This window comes from Muntiacus reevesi, chromosome 22 (genome assembly GCF_963930625.1).
Source record: "Muntiacus reevesi chromosome 22, mMunRee1.1, whole genome shotgun sequence".
Lineage (NCBI taxonomy): Eukaryota > Metazoa > Chordata > Mammalia > Artiodactyla > Cervidae > Muntiacus > Muntiacus reevesi.
Genome location: NC_089270.1, coordinates 24769208 through 24788221, shown reverse-complemented (window position 1 = coordinate 24788221; position 19014 = coordinate 24769208). Strand labels below are relative to the sequence as shown.

Here is a 19014-nt window from a genome sequence, read left to right as displayed (position 1 = left end):
AAGAATTTGAGTAACTTGTCCATGGACTCATAGCTACTAAGCTGGAGAGGGCGGGGTTTGAGCCCAGGTTTGTCTAAATCGAAGGCCATGCTTACCCTACCGCATTATTTTCTCAGTCGTAAACTTTTCATGTTTGTAAAATCAAAGCCTACTGACACTTCATAAAATGCCTTGGAAAGGAATAAGCATAAATTAAAAATAAATGCTACCACTTTCACAAGTTTAATTTTAGATTTATTGAAATGACAAACCAAACAAACTAATGAAATTGGGAATTATGTTATTTGTACAGAAACCTCATAAACCAAAGTGGGTGAAGATGAGATATGGAGCATGGTATCTGAACCCCAAGTTGTGGAAAAAGCAAAGAGCTGATGAACCTTTGGTTGACCCCAAGGTCTTATGTAAAGCTCAAGATGAGAATTTTGAAAAGGAGCTACAGAAGCAGGTATGTGTGTGTGCTGAGACTTGATCATCTGACCTAGTGCAACTGCCTCCTCATATTGAAGTCAGAGTCTCTGGAGTAATTCAGAGGCTGCTGAAAGTCTTATAACTTGCATATTGAATTTGACAATGAGAAAGCCAAGTCATTTTATAAGGAATATGTAATAAGTAAGACTAGCATCATGGTAGACACGATGTCTCTAACGATGGGGCAACCACTCCTTGTCCTCCTACTCTTCTTGAGTCCATGGATAAATTGGTTGTTCAAAGGGTGGTGTGACTTGGTAGGACCACCTCAGTTGAGAATGGATATAATGTCATGAGTTCTCTTTGAGTGAAAATGTGAGTTTTTTTTTTTTTTAATCAGCAATGAATGAATGTTAAAATTGTGATAAAAAAAACTACTTTTATGCCATGCAGCTGAGTTGCAGGATCTCTCTAAGAGAAAAGGGACAAAGGTTAAGCACTGTTTGATGTTACAAAGCAACAAACACATGCAACAAGGATATGTTCTGGTTTTACTGTAGATAAGCTTTGTGCCTGCCCATCTCTTGTGAGCAAGTACCTAATGGAAGCAGATGCTCCCTATAGTCCTGAAATTTTGGAAATTTTGATGCAATACTTATACAGGACTCTGCTGAGAATATTTGTGATCCTCTTCTCTGGATCAGCAGATTCAAAACTTCTCCCAGATAACATTGTGAAAACATATCAAAAAAGTAAAATGCTATAAAAGTTTGGCTACTCATTCACTCAAAAGTCACTCATCAATTGCCTCCTTTTGCTTGGAAAGCTGAGGCAGAAAGTATTTTATCTTTTCTAGAACTGGGTATGAAATTCTTATTTTCAAATGGGAAACATGACATGAATTTATGAGCCCAAGATGCTTATATATAAGTTTCAAAATAAATAATATTAGGCAGAGTTTCTCATCATACAGTTTTTGGGGCTGCCTATCTAAATTTATGTGGTTTAACACATGACACGCTAGCAAAGTAATGCTCAAAATTCTCCAAGCCAGGCTTTAACAGTTTGTGAACCGAGAACTTCCAGATGTGCAAGCTGATTTAGAAAAGGCAGAGGAACCAGAGATCAAATTGCCAACATCAGCTGGATCACAGAAAAAGCAAGAGATTTCCAGAAAAACATCTACTTCTGCTTTATTGACTACATCAAAGCCTTTGACTGTGTGGATCACAACAAACTGGAAAATTCTTCAAGAGATGGGAATACCAGACCACCTGGCCTTCCTCCTGAGAAATCTGTATGCAGGTCAAGAAGCAATAGTTAGAACTGTATATGGAATGACAGACTGGTTCCAAATCAGGAAAGGAGTAGGTCAGGACTGTATATTGTCATCCTTCTTATTTAACTTATATGCACAGTATATCATGCAAAATGCCAGGCTGGATGAAGCACAAGCTGGAATCAAGATTGCCGGGAGAAATATCAGTAACCTCAGATATGCAGATGACACCACCCTTATGGCAGAAAGCAAAGAAGAACTAAAGAGCCTCTTGATGAAAGTGAAAGAGGAGAGTGAAAAAGTTGACTTAAAGCCCAACATTCAGAAAACTAAGATCATGGCATCTGAGCCCATCACTTCATGGCAAATAGATGGGGAAACAATGGAAACAGTGACAGACTTTATTTTTTGGGCTCCAAAATCACTGCAGATGGTGACTGAAGCCATAAAATTAAAAGATACTTGCTCCTTGGAAGAAAAGCTATAACCAACATAGGCAGTGTTTTACAAAGCAGAGATATTACTTTGCTAACAAAGGTCCATCTAGTCAAAGCTATGGTTTTTCCAGTAGTCATGTACGGATGTGAGACTTGGACTAGAAAGAAAGCTGAGTGCTGAAGAACTGATGCTTTTGACCTGTGGTGTTGGAGAAGACTCTTGAGAGTCCCTTGGACGGCAAGGAGATCCAACCAGTCAATCCTAAAGGAAATCAGTCCTGAACATTCATTGGAAGGACTGATGCTGAAGCTGAAACTCCAATACTTTGGCCTCTTGATGCAAAGAACTGGCTCACTGGAAAAACCCCGATGCTGGGAAAGACTGAAGGCAGGAAGAGAAGGGAACAGCAGAGGGTGAGATGGTTGGATGACATCACTGACTTGATGGACATGAGTTTGAGCAAGTTTCATGAGTTGGTGATGGACAGGGAAGTCTGGCATGCTGCAGTCCATGGGGTTGCGAAGAGTTGGACACGACTGAGCGACTGAACTGACTGACTGAACATATGACATAAAACAGTTCCAGCTCACTTGCAAAAAATAACTGAACATCCTCAATGAGTTAAATATTTAAAAATAAAAAGTTATAAAACTTTTGGTCAAGGTGTCTAGAAGTTCTCTTTTAAGAAACATGTTCTTTTTTTTAAGATTTTTTTGATGTGGACCATTTTTAAAATCTTTATTGAATTTGTTACAATATTGCTTTTGTTTTATGTTTTGGTTTTTTGACCCCAAGGCATGTGGGATCTTAACTTCCTGGCTAGGGATTGAACCCTCACCCCCCTGCATTGAAAGGTGAAGTTTTAACCACTGGACCACCAGGGAAGTCCCAAGAAACATATTCTTAAAGACTTAAATAATTTTACCAAAAGATTTATCTTAATGGTGAAAGCCAGTAAAGACATTTGTCATAACAGTTACAGTCAGCTCATGAAAAAGAAATAATACTTAAATGTTGGGGCTGGTGCACTGGGAAGACCCAGAGGGATCAGGTGGAGAGGGAGGTGGAAGGAGGGATCGGGATGGGGAACACATGTAAATCCATGGCTGATTCATGTCAATGTATGGCAAAAACCACTACAATATTGTAAAGGAATTAGCCTCCAACTAATAAAAATAAATGGAAAAAAAAAAAAGGAAATGTGGTTTATAGAGCTATTACAGTAAAAGACTGCTTATCAGGCAGTTTAGACACAGGAAGGACTCAAAGCAATGGAATTGTTCTGTAATGATTTTTGTAAATCACACTTTTATAATACCTGAAGACTGAATATCTTGTGTACTTTAAGTGATGCCACTTGGCTATATACCTCAGTTCACAAGACACATATGCAGTTGTGTGCTGGTTAGGGGCAGTCACCATGAGGGCATGGCTGTCTTGCTGGAAACACAAGTTTTGACTATTCTTGATTGAATTTATTTGGAGAGTGAAATGGCCTTAAAGAACTGAATTACAATGATAGAAACTTCTACATCAAGATTTTAAATTCAAATAAATTGAACAAAAACCAAATGAATGCATGAATACCCTGAAGACATTGGGATTGCATCAATTTTTTTTTTTTTTTATCATGCCCTTTGGAGTTAATTCTAAAATTTGCAGATATATACTGAGTAGGAAAATACTCCCATTTCTTCCTCTACCACTCTCAATTCTGGTCGGCAAATGTGCTGAGGTTTTTTTTTCCCACACCAAGCAATTTTCTGATTCTCCAACAGCAGCTGGATGTCTTATGATTGTACTCAGTTCTGACACTGCCTACCTGGAGACAGTATCCAATCCCACAGTTTGAAGGCTCAGACCCCAAGACTGCCCCCACTGCAAATGCCAGCCTCAAGTCCAGGTTGTCACCCATGCTTCTGGCTGAGTGGCTATAAATCAAAGTTCCCATGACCCCCTCCTTGGGTTTGATCGTCTGCAAGAACAGCTCACAGAACTCAGGGAAACAGTTTACTTACAATCTAGTAAGATTACCAGTTTATTATAAAGTTCAGTTCAGTTCAGTTCAGTTGCTCAGTCATGTCCGACGTTTTGTGACCCCATGAATCGCAGCACGCCAGGCCTCCCTGTCCATCACCAACACCCGGAGTCTACCCAAACCCATGTCCATCGAGTTGGTGATGCCATCCAGCCATCTCATTCTCTGTCGTCCCCTTCTCCTCCTGCCCCCAATCCTTCCCAGCATTAGGGTCTTTTCCGATGAGTCAACTCTTCGCATGAGGTGGCCAAAGTATTGGAGTTTCAGCTTCAACATCAGTCCTTCCAATGAACACCCAGGACTGATCTCTTTTAGGATGGACTGGTTGAATCCTCTTAAAGAGGTACTTTCAAAAGCAGGCAAATGGAAGAGATGCACAGGGCAAGGTATGTGGGCAGGACTCAGAGCTCCCTTACCTTCCCCAGGTACCTTCACATCCTTACCAACCTGAAAGCTTGCAAATCCCCTTCTTTAGATTTGTACAGAGGCTTCATTATACTGGGCTTCCCTGGTGGCTCAGATGGTAAAGAATCTGCCTCCAATGCAGGAGAGCCAGGTTCAGTCAGCTGAGTTAGGAAGATCCCCTGGAGGAGGGCAAGGCAACCCACTCTAGTATTCTTGCCTGGAGAATTCCATGGACAGAGGAGCCTGTTGAGCTACAGTCCATGAGGTCACAAAGAGTCGAACATGACTGAGCGATTTTAATTGATTACATCACTGGCCGTTCCTGATTAATTCAACTCCAACTCTTCTCCCCTCCCAGGAGGTTGGGGTTGGAGCTGAAAGTGCCAACCCTTTAATCACATGGTTGGTTTCCCTGGCAACCCACCCTCATCTTGTAGCTATCTAGGGGGTTTCCAAAAAGACCTCATTAAGATAAACTCTGACGTGGCTGAAAGGTGCTTGTTAAGGAAAAACACCTCTGTGGCTTTTATTACTTAAGAAATTTCAAGGCTTTTAGGAGCTCTGTGCCAAGAATGGGAAGAAGACCAAATACATATTTCTTATTATAAATCATGGGCTTCCCCGGTGGCTCAGACAGTGAAGAATCCACCTGCAATGCAGAAGACCTGGGTTCAATCCCTGGGTTGGGAAGGTCTCCTGGAGGAGGGCATGGCAACGCACTCCAGTATTCTTGCCTGGAGAATCCTCATGGACAGAGGAGCCTGGTGGGCTACAGTCCATGAGGTCGCAAAGAGTTGGACATGACTGAGTGACTAAGCACAGATTAGCACATTATAAATCACAGCATCACAATTATTAATCTCAAATAGAGTCTAGACATCCTAGGTCAATAATTATCTAATTGATAAAATGTGTTGCTTATCCTTAATACAAGAGTAAGACCAGGGAAAGGAAAGTTGGGTATCTTTTGAAAACCTTTGTAGTCATCAACTTCTGAACATTATTTATACACATATTCCCACGTGAGAAGGAAGTAGCTTAAAATGAGGTGCTTGATAAAGGGCTCAGTGCTTTTAATTAGGACAAGGATGACATTAAGCTTCTGACAACTGACTCTTTTTTAACCTGTGGACCCTCTTTCAGGAGGAGTTACTTGCGGACCTTCATGGAACTGTTGCCTTTAAGGATTTTATTCTGAGCAGGGGCTCTAGGATGCCGAGTGTGAGTAAGGGGTCATTTTGGAGAGACCCGCTTAGGGGCTCACAGTTGCTAATGGGAAAGGGGTCAGTGCCCTGATGAAATTCTTCTTTTCCAGGTGCACAGCAGGGCTCAGCCCTGGAGAAAGGGTGTGCTTACCCCAGACAGGGGCCCACAGATGGCGTTTGTTGTTTTGCCCTTTTCATTCTGCCTGCTGCTTCCCGTTGACTCAGCTTCCTTGGGTTTGGCCTTAATGGGACCAAATGAAAGGGATCTGTGTGCAGGGCGAGAGGCTGCTGCTAAAACACTGAATCCTCCAGGATTCAGTGTGAAGTCTCCCTCACTTCCACTTCTAAGGTCAAGGAGCCGTGCTGGGGTCAGGACCAAGTGAAGCTGGGTATCACAGTAGTACTATCGTGCTATATGTTGGCAGGAGGAGAAGAGGGGGAGATGGTTGGATGGCATCATCGATGCAATGGACATGAGTTTGAGCAAGCTCCGGGAGATGGTGAAGGACAGGGAAGCCTGGTGTGCTGCAGTCCATGGGGCTGCAAAGAGTCAGACACGACTGAGCGACTGGACAACAGTGCAGGATGCAGGAGGATGCAGACTAGGCCAAAAGGTCTCTTCCCGGGCACCCCTGAGGGCCCTTCTGTCTTTTTCTCCCTTTGTGTTGCCCGCTCCGTGAGCCTGGGCAGCTGGCCCTGCTGCCTCCCTTGTGGAGACTCCCCTGGAAGATGACAAGAGTGGGGCAGGAGGCTGGCAGAGCAGACCGTTGAGCAGGAGGGCCGGCAGCCTGGAGCTCTGTCCCCAGGCCAGCCTGTCCCCACGGCAGGCAGCCAGGCCGACCTGGGGCCCGAGTCATGGCTGGTAAGTTCTGAGCGTGTCCAGCATCCTCCGTGTGCACTCGGCCCGAGGAGTCTTTAGGCGGCCGTGCAGCCAAGATGGCAGACTTTCCTGGAACTAGGACACTGGATTTCTTTTTTCCAAGAGTGGTAGAATGAACAAAATCTTACACTGTTTTTGTGGTGGAGAAGGAAATGGCAACCCACTCCAGTATTCTTGCCTGAGAAATGCCATGGACAGAGGAGCCTGGCGGGCTAGTCATGGGGTCGCAAAAGAGTCAGACACCTCTGAGCAACTAAACAACACCACACTGGCAAATAGGTATTTTGATCAAGCTCAGATACAGACTGATTCAGAGTTAAATCAGGCAGTGTGAGGGGAAAGTCTAGCGTGTGACATAGACCAATGGGCTAAAAGACTCTGTTATAGAACTAGGAATGAAATCTGTCCTTTAGCTCTGAGCATCAACTATAGGCCTATTAGATGTAGTAATGTACTCATACACATTTATATATTTATAATAATGGCCTCATTTTCATATGCAGCCTACATAAGTGTATTATATGTATAATATATAAAATATGCTTATATATTTTATGTGATTATATAATTGTATAGATGATTATATAATACATGCAAACTTATACTTAGCTTAAATATAATTATGTGTGTGTATATATATATGCAGATATATTAATATATATTCTTGCCAAGGAGATTGTGTGTTTGTGTGTGTGTATATACATATACATATATATATATTGTAACTGGGTATCTTGATATTATGATGACTCATAGTTTTTCTGAATATTCTTAGTGGCAAGAGATTTGTTTTTTCATTTTGCTTTGTCTCCTATTCATTTAATCCATTCTGTTGATGAACATTTAATTCAATTTTGTGCAAAAAGAAGCATGCCTGAATCACTGGCTACTCTTTTAGCTGCATCAACTGAAGAGAGATGATGCCCCTGGCTACAGTTGAGTCCCATGCGAACACCTGCAAGTCCAAACCCTGGAATATTTTCTCCCTTTCTTATATCTTATATCCTTGATTTTATCAATAACATTTCAACTAAAAGAGAGGAGGAACTCTATTATGGTAAATTATATATATATATATATATATATATATATTTATATATATAGTCCTTTAGTCATTACTTGTTTAACTTTATATGTGAGCTTTATTCTCTTTCACTCCCCTAGTTTCTATGTACACTGTGTATATATATATACACATTTATATATGTTACATGAGCATAGGTACTTACACATTCCAGTATCTGCTTCTGGATTAACTGCTCTGTGCATTACTGACAGCATCATTCCCTCAGCTACACAGAGGTCCAGGCCTTTAATAGCAGAGATGAGCAGTACAAGGCTGTGGTGAGCTGGGCTGAGCTGGATTTAGCCATAAAATGAGTGAATTAATCTAAGCATTTCTGAAGATATGCAACTAGCATGGTCTAGTCATCAACATCAGATGTTGAGTACTATGAGGATACACAGTAGAGTATGAGATTGTGAATTCAGGTATGGTAGTGGTTCTGACCAGACTGTACAATTTTCATTTGCCAATTTTACCTTCTCTGATCTTTTCTCTTTTTTCAGTTCCTTGAGAAGATGTATATGAAGAAGGAATGTAAACGTGAGTGTAACCAGAGTCCTACAAAATAACTCAAGCTTAGAAGAATCTTGGGAAGATGATTAGACAGCTTTCATTTACTTAGCTATTTCTCTCTTGTTAAACGTTAAACAAAATTTATGATGAATGTCCCCTCACAAATGTACAACTTTGACTTGGTTGGCAACATCCATAAAATTTGTAACTAATATTTGTAAACATTTCAGAATGGTCTTCTGCTTCAGATAATCAATATTTTACATATCTTATCAACTATGAGATCAATATTCATATTTGGTGTTCTAACACTTTTGTAGCATTGTCAATATAACATAGTTCTATCAGCTATTTGTAAAAATAAATAAATAAAACCTTTAAAAAGCTGAATTACTTTCTTGCATTTTTCCAGAGTACTATTTTCCCTGCTTTGAATGAATACCTCCTTTACTTTTTCTTTACAATATAATCTTTCATTTTGAATTCAGCTTACTGAGGATTTTTCCCCATTTTTTGGCATGTTAGTCTTGATGATAAATGTGTACCCATAACATAAGGTCATGGATCATAAAGTTTAATGGAAACTCAAGATAACATTTTAAAAATTAAATTTAAAAATTTTTTATTAAAAATGTTAATGCTTATGTTAGGAAAACTAGGAAATATAGACTAGCAAAAATAACATTAAAAAATACAAAGAATTTCTGTAGAGTCTGCAATAACCACTCTTTAGTCATTGGAATGCATCTTTCTAGATCTTTCTCTCTAGATAATTTAATCAAAAGGAGTTTATTAAAGGGATATTGGGGAGTTCCCTGGTGATCTAGTGGTGGTTGACTCCACACTTCCAATACAGGGGGCTTGAGTTCGATCCCTGGTTGGGGGTCTCCTGCAAGTCACGTGGTACAGTCAAAAAAATAAAGATGAAAAAAGATATTTGCAAGTTTTATCAGTTACTGTATGTGTCTTCAAATCCAGAATCTCTGGCTGATGGATGACCTTTCATCCTGTGGGACTGTCATGGTCCCATTTCAATAACCTGTAGCTGTGAATGAGTCTTTGTGTGTCTAGACATGTTACGGTGATGGAGTACATGAGAGAAGCAGTGAAGCCATAGTGTCAGCCCATTGCTGTGAAATGAGTTTCAGTGTCGACTGGGATACCACAGTGGTGAATAAGCATTCAGGAAGGCAGAAGTTTGTTAAGCAGGAAAGCAAGTCCAATTCCAGAATTAGTTGCTATTCTAGTAAGGCCATTTTCCGCAGACTCCCTTGATGTTTCAGCTCATCGTACATTCCCACATCGTAGCCCATGGGAGCCACGAAGGGAGAGCTGCTCAGCCTGCAAGCCCAGAGGAATTGTTGTACTAGGCAAGCTGGGGCAGGATTTGGGCTTTCAGTCCCATAATTCTGACTTTCAAGTGTTGAGTGGAGGAGGTGTTGGGGGTGGTCTGGAGAGAATTCACTTACTTCCCTGGACACATTGTTCTTGGCTTTGTTACATTCAAGCCTAATTTATATCAGGGACTCAAGTTTGGTTTTAATTGCCAGACAACTATTACACAGAAGCTGTAGCTAGATCAACCTTAGTGAATGGAATTCAAGATATTGCATGTGGAGCCTGCATTTCTGCCTCCATTCTTATGACATCTCTGGGCAACATTGGTGCTCCTGGAGAAAGAAGGGGGCTGGCATGCAGAGGCTAGGTTAAACTTTCCCTTAATTATTGAGTGCTTCCTCTATAGTGGAGTCCTTTGGGTACATATTCACAAAGAACCAAATCCCCTCATACTCTGGATCCATTCTGTGCAATCCCCTGTATGCCTCTTCTCCCAAACCTCCTTGTCACCAGCCCCGCATTCATGATCCTTCCAAGTCTCTGGCTTCGAAGCTAAGCCATCAGCTGCTGACCATTAATTGGTGACACATGCTCCTCAGGCCATTTCTCCTTTTAGACAAAGTGGTCAACAGGATGAAATGCTTGCATTTCTGTCTGCTCGAAAAGTCCTCTTCTCAGCTGTTCTTCAGGGCCACCCTTGAGTTGGGCTAGAGTGTCAAGGCAGTCCACTCGTGGCTGCTACCATCATATTGTGGAGGCTGTCTGTTTCGTTACCTGGACTTAAAGAACAACCCCAGGTGAGGCATATAGGCTGAGGAAGATGGCAGTGTGGTAGGAGTGGGCACACCGTGTCTTCAATTTCTGGTCAAACCCAGTCCTAAATAGAAAACTGTCACCTGATTACAAGAAGCAATATAACTTGATAATTAAATCTGTGGGCTTTGGAGCTGGAGAGCCTCGATTCAAACCCAGCTTGCTCCTTATTAACTGTATGACTATGGAGCAAATTGCTTATCCCCTCTCTGCTTCAGTGTTCTCATCTAACGTAGGGATGGTAGCAATAATAACAGTACCATCTCCCAGAATTGGGGTGGGGATTAAAAGGAATGTTAGCAGTAAAGTGCTTAGAGCGGAGCCTGGCACACCACGCGCACGCGCTGCATGTTAGCTGACTTTAAGGCTTAGGGGATCAGATGACCCCCAGTTGACGATGAGCACCAGTCGCTTGGTGACCTAAGGTCTCATGATCAGGCTGGTGTACGAGCCGGTGCCAAGCAACAAGCTGAGATTGGTTCTTCTGAAGGAGAGCGGTTCCATGCCACAGAGCTCACAGCTCAGTTGCAAAGCCCTGGGGCCCGAGCTCTGATTCGCCTTTCTGGCCGTGCCAAAGCTCCATTCAGCGGCTCTCTGTGCCACAGGTGCTTCAGGCATTCTGGCTTTGCTGGATCAGAGGGCAGAGATTTCTGGACCATCTGAAAGCCTGCTCTCACTTCAGGCCACCCTCCAAGCTGGCAGCCTCTCAGATTACTAAAGACATGAGCTGAAACAGCACATCTAAATCTGGCCTCCAAAATCCAAAGAGTAGTGCGTGTAGCACATCATTATATGTTATTTCCAACTCCCAAGTGTAATAGATGTAAATAACCTCAGGAGTTTAGATACTAACAAAGAAGGGGTCAATAGCCGGGAAGCGATGAATTTTTGAGTTTTATTCCATTTGGCTTTAATATAATTTATTTTAATTGTAAGTATATTTAAGCTTTTTAAATTTATTTGTTTTTGACTGTGTTGGGTCTTGGTTGCAGCATCTTTGTTGCATCATGCAGAACTTTCATCTTGGCCCATGAACTCCCTAGTTGTGGCCTCTGACCTTAGTCACTCTGCCCAATGTGGGAATCTTAGTTCCCTGACCAGGGATGGAACCCGAGTCCCTTGCACTGCAAGGTGGATTCTTAACCACTGGACCACCAGGGTAGTCCCCTTAAGTCTTAATAATGGCTGTGTTTAACAACCAGCTCACTAAATTCTTGAAAAGTTAATAATTGGCTTTTGTGAGCTGGGATAAACTGTCTCTAGCACGTTACTGATGGTAGGATTCAAGTCAGTGGCCAGGGGTGGGGGGAGGGTGTTAGGGGTGAAGAATAAAAAGAATTGTCTACCCCAACCTCCTTCTGGGTTATTTCCAAAAAACCATTTTAGGAGTCTTCATGAAACGTGGGAAAAACCTCATCACAGAGGGGAGTAGGGAGAAATTCTCTGACAAGGAAGGCTGCACTCGTTTGGGCCTTTATTGCTGTTCAGTCGTGTCCGACTCTTTGCAACCCCGTGGACTGCAGCACGCCAGGCTTCCCTGTCCTTCACCATCTCCCAGGGTTTGCTCAATGCCGTGTCCACTGGGTCTATCAAGGAGCAAATGACAAAATGGCGTTAGCCGTCTGAGAGATTTACTGGGGTTGGGAGTAGGAGAGCATAGGGAGAGTCTTTAGATTCTGATGCATGTGTGATTCCCCGTGGAAGGAAAGAGGGAAGGAAAAAGAAGACTTGAGTTGGAAGAATTTTGACTCCAGGACAATTCAAGTAAAGGTTTGGCCAGGCCAATGGGGAGACCTCAAGTCAAGGTTGACAAGGGGAGGCATCTCACATTTTGCTAAAACAGGCCTGCCTTGGTAGGTCTGCATGCTCAGTCATTGGCTGGGAGCAGCCCAAGAGAGTAGACCCTGGTGAGAGGGTAAAAGATCCTGAGGGGTAGCAGCTGGGTCCATCAGTCACTTGTACTCCCTGCAACAGGAGATCTGAACAACATATTTTCATAGGGTTGGGAGGTGAGGGAACATGAAGCCATCTGAGCATTCCCATATGGTCACTGTTCAGCATGTAGGGTCTCACTGTTTCCCATCAATACTCTGCCTTCACATAAGAGCAAAGCTGTGAATTTAAATGGTATTTAAAAAATTTTTTTAAATTTGCTTTATGCAGATACAGTTTACAAATAATAAAAGTCATCTGTTAAGTGTATAAATCTTCTATATTTAACAATATATGAAATCATGTGACTACCACCACCACCATCAAAATGCAGAGTATTTCTAACAACATTAAAGGTTCCCTCTCACCCCTTTCCTTCAACCCTGATCTCTGTCTTTCTCTGGCTATTAGTAATTTTTTATTACAAAATGATTTTAGCATCCCAGAATATATAGAGAAATGTGGCTCTTTCGCTCAGGCCCGTGGCACCGGCAGGACGGGCAAGTGTCGCCGTCTTCGTACTGCCAGGAAGCTCCGTAGCCACCAGCGAGACCAGAAGTGGCATAATAAACAGTACAAGGAAGCCCATTTGGGCACAGCCCTGGGGGCCAACTCTTTGGGTGGTGCTTCTCATGCCAAGGGCATTGTGCTGGAAAAAGTAGGAGTTGAAGCCAAACAGCCAAATTCTGCCATCAGGAAATGTATCAGGGTTGAGCTAATCAAGAAAGGCAAAAAAAAATCACTCCTTTGGTACCCGATGATGGTTGTTTGAATTTTATTGAGGGAAATGATGAAGTTCTGATTGCTGGATTTGATCGCAAAGGTCATGCTGTTGGTGGCATTCCTGGAGTCCACTTTAAGGTTGTCAAAGTGGCCAGTGTCTCTCTTTTGGCTTTATACAAAGGCAAGAAGGAAAGACCAAGATCATAAATTCTGATGAGGAAAGCACAACAGTAATCAAGTTTCATATACCAAAAAAAAAGAAATGTAAAAACTTGCTCATAAATCATTGCCTGGCTTCATCAGTCTTAGCAACAAATGACATTTTAATTCAGCAAATTAAAGGATCATTTCTTTTCTTTTTCTCAGTTCATCAGCTCTAAGACATGAGATTTCTAGAGAAAAATCCCAAGGACTCTCTGATTTAGGGGGATTGTGTCTGTTTCAAAAAAGATCCACAAGTTACTTGACACCCTCTCTTCAAAATGCATTGTCTAATTTCTTTTCCCTTGAGTATGGGCTGTACCTAGCCTTTATTTTAAGGACTAGAATGTGGGAGAAGTGATCAATTGTTGCTTCTGAGACTAAATCATAAAAGACACTGTGGCTTTCTTCTTGTTCTCCCTTGAGTCATTTGCTCTAGGAGAAACCAGCTACTATGTTGTGAGGAAAGGCCCACACAGCAAGGAAATGAAGCCTTTTGCAAATAGCCATCTTGGAAGAGGATCCTCCAGCCCCATTAAGCCTTTGGATGAGACTGCAACCCCTTCTGACATCCTGACTGCAACCATCTGAGAGATACTGAGCCAGAATCACCCAGTCAAGAGGTTTCTGAATTTATAACCCATAAAAATGACTCTAATTCATGTTGTTTTAAACCGTTAAACTTAGGGATTATTTGTCATGCAGCAATAGATAACTAGCAGATTTTTGTCCCTGGAAGTAGGATGCTACAACAAGAATGTAAAATGTGGAAGGGAGAAGAATTGAGAAATAGGTTGAAGCTAGAAGAATTTTGAAGAAACCGTTAGCAGAAGCCCCACAGACTTTGGGGAGGTTGTGGGTGAAGACTTACAGGAAAATGAGGCAAATATAACTGGAAATTGGGAGAACTGGTCTCCTTTATCTGCAATGGTGGTTTAATCACCAAGTTGTGTCTGACTCCTTGTGACCACATGGACTGTAGCCCACCAGGCTCCTCTGTCCAAGGGATTTCCCAGGCAAGAATACTGGAGTGGGTTGCCATTTCCTTCTCGAGAGGATCTTCCTGACCCAAGGATCAGACCTGTGTCTCCTGCTTGGCAGGTGGGTTCTCTACCACTGAGCCACCTGGGAAGCCCCTTGTAATGCAATAGCAGGAAGTTTATCCACACTGTCATCTGAAATAACATGAAAAGTAGAATAGCCCCTGATGAACTGGTGATGTAACTAAGGAAATTTTTATACAGAGTGTTGAAGGTATTGCTTGGTCTCTTGATGCTTATAGTAAAATGCAAGTTAAGCCAAAAGGACAGATAAAAACAATCAGGACTTCATGGTTTTGAAAACTCCTGGCCTCTCACATGACAACTGGTCTTTAAGAAGTGATTTGTAGCAAAGATTAAACCTAAAAGGACACATAAAGGACACAGCCAGGAAAACATGGTCTAAAGATAAATCCAAGGATGTTATTGTCAAATCCCTTGTTAAGACCTCATAAAGATCAAAGATGACACTTCAGAGGACATTTAGGCAGGCAAAACTCTACTTAAATTTTTAGCATGCCTCACAGTTTTAATCAAACAATGGAGCATCTAAGAAATTGGTGGGTGTTGTTCTTCAGCAGACTCTCAAGGTTGAGAATGGCTTTTTGTAAAGAGATTTGTGGGTTTGGCTTTTGAATAATGATGTGGATCCAATAAGATTCAAAGGAGACCTGCAAAGTTTTTTGAAGAACTGAATTGGAATAAACACTGCCAGCTTGGACTAAAAGGGGGTTGTGTCTGAAAGGGGATGAGTGTAATTTGCACATGAGAGCAACATACATAATTTGTATCTGAAGGACAGGCTATGCTGGTCTTAGATTCTGTCCACAAGTTATTTGATTTTCTTTCCTGCAAAGGAAATTTGGAGGAGTTTAGCTCTCTTCTTGAAGGTGGGCTGTACTAAGCCGCTTACTTTTGACTGTGTCATCTCAGTAGTTGCAGTATGTGGGCTCACTAGTTGTGGTTTGCAGGCTTAATTGTCTCTCGGCAGGTGGGATCTTAGTTCCCCAACCAGGGACGGAACCCGTGTTCCCTGCATTGGAAGGCGGGTTCTTAACCACCAGAGAAGTCCCTAGCTGCTGATGAATAAAATGTGTCAGAAGTGGCAAAGTGTGATTTCCAAGACGAGATTATAAAAGGCATTGTTCCTCCTCCCTGCCTTCTCTTGCATCACATGTCATAAGGCCGTTTTTCAACCTCAGCTCAACTGATGTTTTGGACATGATTATTTTTGTTGTGAGGGGCTGTTTTTGCATTATAGGATGTTTAGCAGCATCTCTGATCTCTACTTACTCAAAAGTCCCCTAAGTTGAATTGTTTGGTCAAAGTTTATATACATATGTACATACACATACACACACACACTCAGATTTCCTTATTTATTCTGGGTTTTTTTTTTTTTGGTAAGGCTTTGTAAACCCAAATTGCCCTTCAGAAAGTTTGTATCTTTTCCCACTTTCACAAGTTGAATCTGTAGACCTTTTTTTTTTTTTTATTTTAAAGTATTTTTTGCCAGTATTAGTTTTGTCTTTCAGAACTCTTTGCCAATATAATAATCAAAAATTGGTATCTTGTTTTAATTTTTTTTATTATTGGTGAATTTGACCATTTAAGAAACAATTTTGGTCTGTTGTATTTCTTTGTGACTTAGCCCTTTTTTTTTTCCCTGGTGCATGAGCAAAAACATAGGACTTACCTTCTTTTTTGAGCTTTTTATTTTACTGGTGTATAGTCAATTAGCAATGTTGTAATAGTTTCAGGTATACAACAGAGCAACTCCTCCATACATATATATGTATTCATCCTCCCAAACTCTCCTCCCATCAGGGCTGTCACATAACATTGAGCAGACTTCCTTGTGCTGTATCGTAGGAGAACCTGCTTCCTAGGGCAGGCGGTTCTGCATATTTTGATGAGGAGGGCTGGAGAAGCCCCCCTTCCCTCACTACCCCTCCTAGGCAGATGCCCAGTGTACACAATTCTCCCCTTAAAAATTTATTCCTTTATTTTGTTCTCCCTCTAGATTTTAAAATATCAAGCAGATCCACTGTCCGGTATTGGTGATACATTAACTTTCTTTTTGACACATTTTATCAGATACCAATACGTAAACAGTGCCACGGCTGGGTGAGACCAGGAGGCAGTCAAAGAATAATACTGAAAGGAGGAAGAAGGCAAGAAATGGGATAATGGTCACTTCAAACTTTGCCCTAATCATAGTTTTGCTTAGGTATATTTTTTTCTAGGGCTTCCCTGGTGGCCCAGATGGTAAAGAATCCGCCTACAAGGCAGGAGACCTGGGTTCAATCCCTGGGTTGGGAAGATCCCCTGGAGGAGGGCATGGCAACCCATTCCAGTATTTTTGCCTGGAGAATCCCCATGGACAGAGGAACCTGGCAGGTTACAGTCCATGGGATCGCAAAGAGTCAGACACGAGTGAGCAGCTCTCTCTCTCTCTCTCTCACACACACACACACACACATCCTTTTTTAATCTACCTCTCTCTCTCCCAAGAATATAACTGTTAATTCTTTAAAAGTATTTTTTCAGGACATTCATCTCATTTATTTTGGTAATACATTCTTGGTGTTTCAGTGTTCCTGATATTCATTCTTTCAATAAATGTATAGTTTGAGGCCTGACTGTGTAGGACTTTAGGTACTCTGTAGGACTCTTTAGGGAAAAACCTATATATTCCCTGCTCTCATGAGCCTATTCTCTAGTGTGGGAGACACACCATTAACAAGTAATCAAAGCAGATAACATGGCGAGTGATGGATAACAGTGATCAGTGAGATTCCAGAACTGAAAATAATCAACAGCAGTCCTGCTCGGCTGGTGGTGTAGGCATGGCTTGGGAGGGGGAGGCTGAGGAAGATTCTGATCTATATTTACTTTGTTAACAGTTGGCACCTGGTGGGACTGAGCATCTTCCATTCCTTACTACAATTATTTGAATTGTTCCCACTTGGGTGGAGGGTCGGCATGCGTGGCATGGCTTGACATGACTGATTAGAAGTAATAGAGAGTGCCTACTAGCTCTTCCTCTTTTTGTGTTCTGGACCCACTACCCTGCTTTGGGAGCCCCCAGTGAAAGTGAAAATGTTAGTAGCTCAGTGGTGTCTTTGCGAGCCTATGGACTGTAGCCTGCCAGGCTTCTCTTGGGATCCATCTCCTTCGCTAGGGGGTCTTCCCAACCTGGGATCAAACCTGGGTCTCCTGCAATTGTGGGCAGATTGTTTACCCTCTGAGCCGCCTGGGAAGTCCGGGTGCCCCCCCAACACCACACTTAATGGTTTCTGTTTTTCCCTTCCTGTTCGCCTCTCTTCCTCTTTAACCCTTCTGAATTAACCTTACTCCTTCGTCTCTTTGCTGCTTGAAGTGACGTCCACACACCCCAGCACCATTAGCAATTGACAGCTTGTTGCAAAGGCAGAATCCCAGACTTGCTGAATAGGAACCTGCACTTAGCAATACCGCCAGTGCTGTCTCCACTCACTTAGGTTTGAGAAATCCTCGTTCAGAGCTATGCTTCTCGATGGTCTGTGAAGGTCCTTCTCCGGTTATTTACTTATTTATTCCCCTTTATTCCAAAGCCCATTCCTATCCTTTCACCCAACAGAGACACTCCCTTTAATCTGTTTAAGAACTGGCCTTAACAGATGAACAACAAGGTCCTACTATAGCACAGGGAACTCTACTCAATAGCCTATGATAAACCATGGTGGAAAAGAATATGTATAACTGAATATTTTGCTGTACAACAGAAATTAACACAGCATTGTAAATCAACTACACTTCAATAAAATAAAAAAAAGAATTGGCCTTAAAACTACACCTTTAAACCTAAAGAGTGCTATTATAAAAAAAAAGAGTGCTATTATGAGAGCATATATGTATCTTCAATGTACATAAACGTTATTGTACTAGAAACATTATTGCTTCCTACATTTTAGTCACTAATATGTATTTAAGATTTAATTACATTGCCGTATAGATCAAGTTCATTGTCCTAATGACTTCATAGCATCTCATCAGCATCCGCCACATTTTACTTACTATTTGTCCATGATGGGCCGGAGAAGGCAATGGCACCCCGCTCCAGTACTCTTGCCTGGAAAATCCCATGGACAGAGGAGCCTGGTGGGCTGCAGTCCACGAGGTCGCTAAGAGTCGGACACGACTGAGCGACTTCACTTTCACTTTTCACTTTCATGCACTGGAGAAGGAAATGGCAACCCACTCCAGTGTTCTTGCCTGGAGAATCCCAGGGATGGGGGAGCCTGGTGGGCGGCCATCTATGGGGTCGCAAAGAGTCGGACTCGACTGAAGCGACTTAGCAGCAGCAGCAGCCCATGATGGGCAGCTAGGTGGCCTTGAACTTACCCCAAATAACACATGTGTTCCCTTACAGTCTTGTCCAAAGTTTCTCTGGGCCAAACATGCTCAGGAGTGGGATTGCTGGGTCCTGGGGTATACATATACGTAATTTCACAAAACTCTTCTAGATTGTTCTCCAGATTATTTGTCCCTGTTTACTGTAGCCACTGGGCTTCCCTGGTGGCTCAGCTGGTAAAGAATCCGCCTGCAATGTGGGAGAGCTAGGTTTGATCCCTGGGTTGGGAAGATCCCCTGGAGAAGGAAAAGTCTACCCACTCCAGTATTCTGGCCTGGAGAATTCCATGGACTCTATAGTCCATGGGGTCACAAAGAGTTGGACACAACTGAGCAT

General features: G+C 42.2%; 1 protein-coding gene and 1 pseudogene across 1 annotated transcript in view; both read left to right on the top strand.

Moving 5' to 3' along the window:
• Positions 1 to 8420, top strand: part of FAM47E (family with sequence similarity 47 member E) — a 29167-nt gene extending 20747 nt beyond the window's left edge. The window contains exons 6-8 of the mRNA XM_065914628.1: positions 293 to 448; positions 5715 to 5792; positions 8226 to 8420. Coding sequence (XP_065770700.1) covers positions 293 to 448; positions 5715 to 5792; positions 8226 to 8291 — 300 coding nt within the window. The 3' untranslated portion in view covers positions 8292 to 8420. The remainder of the gene's footprint in view (positions 1 to 292; positions 449 to 5714; positions 5793 to 8225) is intronic.
• Positions 8421 to 12646: 4226 nt separating this feature from the next.
• Positions 12647 to 13248, top strand: LOC136152731 (small ribosomal subunit protein uS12-like; annotated as a pseudogene).
• Positions 13249 to 19014: the final 5766 nt, after the last annotated feature.